The 8,400-nt window shown below is 43.5% G+C and overlaps 1 protein-coding gene across 1 annotated transcript in view; it reads right to left on the bottom strand.

Annotated features, from left to right (window-relative positions):
- ephb4a (eph receptor B4a) overlaps positions 1-8,400 on the bottom strand; it is a 39,254-nt gene that overhangs the window by 8,683 nt on the left and 22,171 nt on the right. Inside the window, exons 3-5 of the mRNA XM_079356201.1 lie at positions 6,785-7,066; positions 4,482-4,872; positions 2,274-2,426 (exon numbers count right to left, since the gene is read on the bottom strand). Coding sequence (XP_079212327.1) covers positions 2,274-2,426; positions 4,482-4,872; positions 6,785-7,066 — 826 coding nt within the window. The remainder of the gene's footprint in view (positions 1-2,273; positions 2,427-4,481; positions 4,873-6,784; positions 7,067-8,400) is intronic.

Raw genomic sequence — 8,400 nt, 5'->3', positions numbered from 1 at the left:
GGCTTCTGTACGATATTCTTAAATGGTTTCTACAGTATACGGTGACTGGATTAGTGAAAATTAGTGTTTGCTCATGAATTTAGATTGGGTCTCTTTAAATTATATAAGACAAACTTTCTTTTTGTAAGTTGTCCTGAAATAACTTAAATATTTGGCGCTATGTAAATTTAAACTCAATTAAATGTGTGTACAATGTGTGCTGATTTGTCCACAGGGGGCGCTAAAATCCAAAAGAAAAAAGTTCTTCACAGTAGCTTTAAAGACAGTGTCAAAGATTTGGGTAAATTGGCTTTTTTTGGACATGTTCTTGATGACACCAATGACTCTCATGTTTGCTCAGTGAACCTGATGCTACTGAGTTAGCTTAACCAAGCTAAAGAGAATTAACAGCCCAAGTATATCCACGTCTTAACACTTGGACTACTTTTTCTCATCAATCATGTTTAAGTGCAACCAAAGGAGACTCCAGGCAGTCACTGATCCCAGACAAAAACAAGTCCATCACAGTATCCCTGTTAAACCAAATATACATAACATGATCATCAGGGAGGCTTGAAGGAAAAGGGAGATGGATTTTCTTTTAGCTTTAACAGGACGAGGCTATCTATTTCCTCATATTAGAGCCTTTATGCTAAGCTAAGCTAACCTCCCCCTTGCTATTGCTTCATATTATCTTTAAGTCTAACAAAGACTAATACAACATACGCCCAGGAAATGAAAACTAATCCTTTACACATCTCTTCTCCTTGTCTGAACAGCAGCATTACTGTCAGGCCCAGGTGTTGCAATTTTCTAAAGTTATTAGAGTGACTCAGCAGACTCATTTTCAGCAGCAGTACATATGACATGGTTGACATTTTTTTCTTTTGACTGAATACCTTTAGAAAGCACCAGAAGCAATCAGCCAAACATTGTCTCATTATTTGGTCCAAACTGTCATCTCCTTTTAATATGTCGGTGTAGCTTCGCCCTGCTGCAATCACAGTGTGTTAAATCCCTCCATTAAATCAAATGATAATCTCTGCTGTGTCACTTTGCTGCTGCTTTACCTTTCCATGACCCACACAGACCATTTGTTTACGTTTAACATGCACGCTGAAGATGTTCAGTGTGTGCATGCAGTCACGAAGCAGAACAACGATCCTGGCTCTACATCCCAGCAGGAGCATATGTGTTGCAAAATCTAACCGGTGCAATTACATTTGTCTAAAACTGGATGATAATGATCACCGTCTGAAGAAGATAGCTATCGCCTCAAGCCAAGCATAACTAAACAGCAATACCACTCAGCAAGTGTGAATGAGTTTCTGTTCCTGCCAAGGAGACAGAGTTTTGTCGCGGAGCCTGCAGCTAACTTAAGTGCTAATAGTGTTCTCATTGGAAACCCAAGTGGGGCAACATCAGAGACAATCTGGGGGCCGATGAATTTTTATTCAACATGTGAAAATGGGATTTTTAGAGGCGATACATTTTATGACTTAACAATCGGAGAGCACTTTATTAAAATAAGTAAGGCTGTCACAGTGATGTAAAACACTCATTCTCAGGATGGAGAAGTCTGCATGATTCACTGATGGCCCACCCAGTTTGTAATTTTTCAGACAAATTGGAAATATAAGTAATGAGCAGAATTGTACAGGCAATCCAGCACAATAACAGAATAAATAATTGGAGTGACTTCATCACCAGATAAATAATTAAGATAAAGCTTTTGCAATTACAGTTATCTGCAGTGTACTGAATGCGTAGTCCGCCCTGATGTCACACCTGCACAGCACAGGAAGTGTCTGCAGCACGACGCTGTTCCACATTGTTTCTCATCCTCCTTACGGCCATCCCAAAATAGTGCACCTAATTAAAAAGTCCCTCCCATTCACACCAGCAACATGTGGCTCAATTGAAATTCCTGAATCCGCTTAGATGTGTCACTTGAGACCATCAATGGCTACTCCACTTTAGAGTGAAAGCAACCCCCCCCCCCCAACAACCTGTCACAAAAGACATGCATCTCAATGCCCAGCAGTGGGACAAAGGACACAAAGCAGATAAGAGGAGTTTGGCTAAATGACCTCAGAGGAGAAGCAAAACCGCCGGAGACCAGAGAAGAGAAGTAAATAAGTGCATTAGGGAAGGAAGATTGTGGAAACAGACCAGTGGATGATTTTGTTGTTTGGCACTGAATTTCCCCCCTGGGATAAATGAAGCATTTCTGATCCTGATTGTAAAATACTTGCATGTGTACTGATACTTTCTACTTATATTTGCCTACTTACTCGTGCATGGGGCGTCGCGGGCGTCTGTCTCGGCACGCAGGTATCCAGAACGACACGCGCACACAGCTGAACCCCTGGTGGTGGCGTGGCTGAATCCTGGACAGCCTATGCACTGTCCCTCTGCGGCCGACTTGAACTGACCTATAGGACAGGCTGAGGACGGGAAGGGAAAACAAATGAAGGGAAAAAATAATTACGATTCAGAACAGTTCGCAAAATCTTTTACACACCCCGACTGGCCGAGGTCAAAATGTTCAAATACAGGTCGGTTTTATTTTCAGGGTAATTAGGTGGCAGATGGTTGCAGATTGACAGGCAGAACGATATAATGAGGGCTATAAACTGAACACAATCCCAGTAATGAATGTGACAGTAACAGTCCATTCAGTGAATCAGCCAGTCTGTCGTTGACATGCTGCTTATCATTGAGTTTATCCAAACCATATGTAAAATGCTGAGACCAATCTGACTGCTTAAAAACTACCACAACATTGATAACATATCAAATGTACATATCGGGTGTTATAGCATAGTTACATGCCGAGGCTGAACCCATTCTCTTCACTATTTGACAGACTGTCCTCTGTGTGAATGTGTAATGATCCGTCACCTCATGACGCCACACACACTCACTGTATCCTGCAGTGTTTACAGTGTGTGCTCAGTGTGTTGAAATGCAGCTCCAGATGCTGAGTGAGAGGAATCAAACTGTAAACTTTCACACCGTGCCCGCCCGGCACTCTTACAGCTCAAACTGACTTGTTTTGCAGGGTCCACACTCTCCGACTGACGTTTCGCCTGCAGGACTCTCTCACACCTGGGAGAGATTTATTGGTCTGTGCCGGAGGCTGCTGCATATCATCACCTGTTTGAGGTTGTTAAAACTATAAAAGTCTAAAAAAGTCTAAATCACGATTGCTAACTTGGGCACTTTAGAGCTTGTATTTCCTTAAATGTCTTTTTCTGTCGATTTCTGCTGTTACTATTGGTCACTGAAAAGCTTTAAGCTTGCACTTGCAGCATCAATGCTTATCATTTGGGCCTTAACTGAATATTGGGTTTAATTTCTGTACAGCTGTTTATGTCAAGGTGGTTACCGTGTGCCTTTTTTCTTGATTTGATGTCATGGGTAAATATAGCCTCCCTATGAAGCAGTATTGAAAGTCTGTTAGAGCTTTACTTCAAAGACGATGTTTAAATATCGTAATCAAGCTCATCTGTGACACTACATCATCCTGACAGCATTCATAAGTTTTACATTAAAGGCTTGTGTTTGACCCAGAAAATATATGTTTTGTCTATCGGAGATGAAGGCATTACAGCAGAATTAATCTGATAGTAAACCTCGACGACAATTTCGTTTTCTGAAATGACCGGCCTTCAAAAGAAAATTAACTGTTCAATCTTTCTATAAAAGGCAATTTCCCTTTATGGTCTGGGGAGTTTTCGTCCTCAAAGCTCTCCTCAGCAGAAAACAGAACGCTGGAAATGCCAACCTCGCTTCACCACAAGCAAAATGTCGGAAATGAAATTTTTTTGTTGTTGTGAAAATCATTATACCTCCCACGGAGATCAAACTGAATCCTACCTTCTAACCAAGACGGATGCAAGCATGCACACATTACCACAGAAAACATTTCCTTTTATGTTGCTTTGTTTTCAGTGCTCGACATTTGTCTGTGTTGGTGTGATGCAGCGAGTGTGTGTGTGCGCGTATTGGGGGCTGTTCATGCGCGAGGCTTGTTAATTGGACTCATTAGACAGAGCTGCTGCACTGCTCCTGAGAGAATCCTACTGCTTCTTCCTTCTTCTTCTTTTTTGTGTCTGCTCGGCTTTGATGTTCTAAAAGTGATATGATCTTTACCTCGAGCGTTCCCCTCCGCTCGCTCTCTTCACCTCTGCAGTCCTCCTGTGCTCCCTCTATCGCGGCTGAAGCAGGAATTGTCGCAGCAGCAAGCCTTTGACCCTGCTCTTCCTCTCTGAGATAAGTGGTGCTCCACCTGACCTCTCTCTTTCTCTTTTCGGCCCCCTGTGTCAGAGCCTGTTCCCCTGCCTCATTAACTTCCTCTGCCTCATACTTCCTCTCTGCAACCCTCAGCGTACCCCACCCTCATCTAACCATTGTTTTCTTGTTTAGTCTGCCTGCTCCGCTGCCTCTGTGGGTGTAGTCTATGTACATATTTGCACATATGCTCTAATTTTTCTTACCTGTGCATCTGGTGTTTCCTTCAGCTTGTTCGAATCCTGGTTTGCAGGCGCAGGAGGTTGTCGGCTGGCCCACCCACTGGCCATCTTCCCCGCAGAAGAGCTTAGGCGGCCGAGGTCGGGGCCCCTGCTGCTCGGCGTTCTCCACGCACACACCCTGCGACTCCTGCACAAGAGTGCGAGGAACCGTCTCGGGGAAGGAGGAAAGCGCGCTGACCAGCGGAGGACACTTCTTAAAGAACACCCTGACTGACAGCAGGGCCATGGAGGCGCCCTGAGCCTGGAAAGCCAAGTAGAAGCCTCTCTTGGAGAGCGGGCCGAGCCTTAAGGTCTTGACGTTGAATTTTTTCTCCCCGTCCTTCCTCAGGAGAAAGTCTGCAGCCACCGTGTCCACCTAAGGAGGAAGAGAAAAGGTCTTATGTCAGGGTCCGATTCAAACACACAGGATGCACTCTTACAAAGGAGCTGCCTGGCTTATTTCAGCCCATTACCTACACATCACATGTGCTTTATATTACTGAACTTTTTCCCGAAGCATACCACTGGGATTGTAGATTGATTTACTACCTATCTAGCAGCCATTGTTTCCCATTTGTTACAGTATGCCTTGAACCTTGACTTGCTGGGATTTGAAATGTGCTTGGGAACAAAATAATTCATCACAGTGAACATTTCATCACTTTCATTGTTCTGTCAAAGTTACATTATTAGGGGGGTAATGAAGCCGTAGTACAGGCACCATTTTGTAACCTCTACGCAGTGCTGTGTTCACGGATGCTACGATCTCTGAGGTTTGACGACGACATGACAAAAAAAAATCTCTGAGTTCAGAAGGGATGTTTGAGGGGAAAATAAAACCTCAAATATACAGGAGTATACCCGAGTTTTAGATGCACAGACGAGGAGAGTTTCAATAACAGTTGTTGCTCCCACGAGGCGATAACATAACTCAGACTCAGACGTAAAGAGTTCAGATATCAACTGTAATAAATGTAAAACTCAAGCTACATTTGATTTCTCTGTGAGCTGGGTTGATACATTGAGTAATGAATGGAAGCTGAGAGTCTATCAGAGTCTCTGAAAAGTGAAGTGTTCTTAGGACCAGAACACAAGTAGATATATTTTAAAGATGGGGGGGGGGGGGGGGGGGGGGGGGGGGGGGGTTGTAGCCCATAGGGACTGGGGTCGGGAACCGGAGGGTCGCCGGCTACGAGTCCAAATGCAGCCCATAATATGGAAGTTGGTTTCCCTTGGGCAAGGCACCGAACCCCCCATCTGCTCCGGCGCTCTCCGTGCGTTGCAGTGTTTGGCAGCCCCACTCTGACATCCCTTCACTAATCCTGTTTGTGCATGTGTGTGACTCAGGCCTACATGTGTGAGAAGCACGAGTGTAAACCTGAAGCTCCCCTCAGAGGATTCATAAGATATATCCAAAACATAAATAAATAAATAAATAAGATGGTTAAGGAAACATGCCAAAGATGCCTTTTTCAGTGAAAGACAAAAGGTAATAAATTTCATGTCCTTGAAGATTTTTTGAAACATAAATCTTCTGCTGTGTTTATTATGCACCGCTGTTCTTTTTTTACTTCCTGCGTTTGTTTGTTTTGTTTTCTTTAAACTGAATAAAGGGGCCCTTTTGGGATCTATAATTAGAGTACTATAAAGTTGGAGGATTATTAAGGAACGGATTTATTCAGATCACAGTATGACTTAAACACACCAGAACTTTCTCGATCCCACACGTCCCATAATGCACTTCATTTCTTTTCTCTCACTGGGCCCATTGTGACTGATTATCTCCAGTGTCTCTGAGACACTCGGCACCCTCGACGAACCGGCTGATTTCTTGGTTTTGAACATTTAATCAGAGCTGCAAAGAGTATTTGATGATGAGTCAGGAAGAGTAATGGTAGAAAATAAACTAGCATCTGTTTTTATTGGCTTGGATTTATCTGGAGTGATTGTTTCAGTTCAGGACATAAAACCACATTTTCAACGGTGACTGTTAGACAAATACTTCTTTAGCTAAATATGGAAATAATCAGCTGATTTGTCAATAAAGAAATAAATGGAAAGTTAAAATCCTTTTGTTAAATCTATTCTGCAAGGCTGAATATTACATTTGGTATTTCTATGTGGAGTGCTTCTCTAATGAGCACCTTCAATGTGCAACGTCAATTTCAAGAAGCGAGTTGATTCCTTTAACAAGCACACAGAGCAATGATGTTTGATGCTCACAAACATCATCCCAGTGATCATTTAGGACTGTATTAAATTCAGCATGAGCGTGGTCGTGTGTGCACCTTGACGTAAGGGTTCTCCATCCACGGCGGGTAGTTGAAGGTGGCCTCGTTGGAGTCGGCCTGGTAGTAGTACAGGTTGAAGGTCTCCTTGCAGCTGCGGTGGTGGGAGCTCCTGGATGAACACTCCATCATGGTGAAGCGGAGCTCCACGTAAGCCTGAGACGCTCCCCGACGCTGGATGAAGCCGCTGCGCAGCCAGTGGCTGGACGAGCTGTTGGTTTGCAGGATCTGATAGATCCTGACGCTGTTGTTCTCCTCGTCCAAGCCGCTCACCTCCTCCCACTGAGAGAGCACAGCAAAGAGATGCTAGGTGTAAATAACATCTGACCCCCCCAAAAAAACTGCCACGCATTATTTTCAGTTTGTTCAATTCTCCTGTAAACCTGACCGGACTTTTACTGGAGCCTTCGCATGAATTTGGACAATAAAAGTCCTATTTGCCAGAAGAGTGATGCAGTTTTTGTCGGCTCTGTGCTGCTCTGCACCTGTCAGACGCCCAGGGGACAGATGTGGCCTGCAGTGGATTGTGACCCAGTCCAAGTTTAAATCTGGCTTGTTAAATCACTCCTCCTGCTGAGCCGCAGCCAAGCTAGTGTGACTACAAGTCTCTCTTGTCAAACAGAGCACACAGCAACCCCGACAGACACAGCTCTCATCCTCCAACACACTTTCAGACCGAAATACAAGAATACAGCGGGGATATATATCACAAATATGAATGAAGTGAAACCCCCTACATAGAAATCTACATTTGTTGGGGAGCCAAACGCAACAGAAAAAATGCTTTAATGTTTGACTTCTGAGTCAACAGCAGACATGTTCACAATCACCATGTTCCCCAGAGCGGGAAACAAGCGACACATTTACATACTCGAGGCAGAATTTAGCAGATTTGCTGAACTTGAGGCTCACAAATTCTGTTATGTAAATATGTAAATCTTTAAAAATCCATTTGCAGATGATGTGTTGAGTGAGGCAGAATACTGGTCTGAATGAATTACAGTGCAGCCGAGCACTGAGAGCCGGGGTTTGAGGCTCTTCGGGGGGAGCTTTTTTTATCCTTTAAAAAACACATTCTATAGCATATAGAGTTTGGCGGCACATATTCCCCCGTAAACAAAATGTTTTCTGTGAGGAGCATGTTCCAAACATCCCGCAGGGCTCATCTGGATTTGACAAAAAATCATTTAAAGAAATGATTGAGAGTGCGTTTGGAATGCTAAGAGAGAATAGCGTGTATAAGATGTGCGTCTTTACACCATCTATGACACATCAAGTCGTAGGTGTTTTTATTTAAGACACACTCAAAACGTGTCAGATTATGTAACATCTCGGGCAGCATCGTTTAAAAAACAGCCATGTGCACATTTAAGATGACTTATTGAATAAGTTCATATCTTATTGATGTTGTTTAGGATCTATTTGACGCCACAGTGGCTGCATGATTCATTTCAAATTCACATTAAAGATTTTTAATTGGCAGTCATATCTGAGTGTGGAACATGTCTTCACTTTCACACACAGTCTGTGTTAGAACCTGTAACGCTCTCCACACACCACCTCATTCTGCGACTTTAATTGCACACCTCTGGGGAACTTTCAGGTTTTTGTCGATT

The sequence above is a fragment of the Symphodus melops genome (assembly GCF_947650265.1).
Source record: "Symphodus melops genome assembly, chromosome: 11".
Taxonomy (NCBI): Eukaryota; Metazoa; Chordata; class Actinopteri; order Labriformes; family Labridae; genus Symphodus; species Symphodus melops.
The sequence above is the reverse complement of the archived record's forward strand: the minus strand, read 5'-3'. Positions and strand labels throughout refer to the sequence as shown.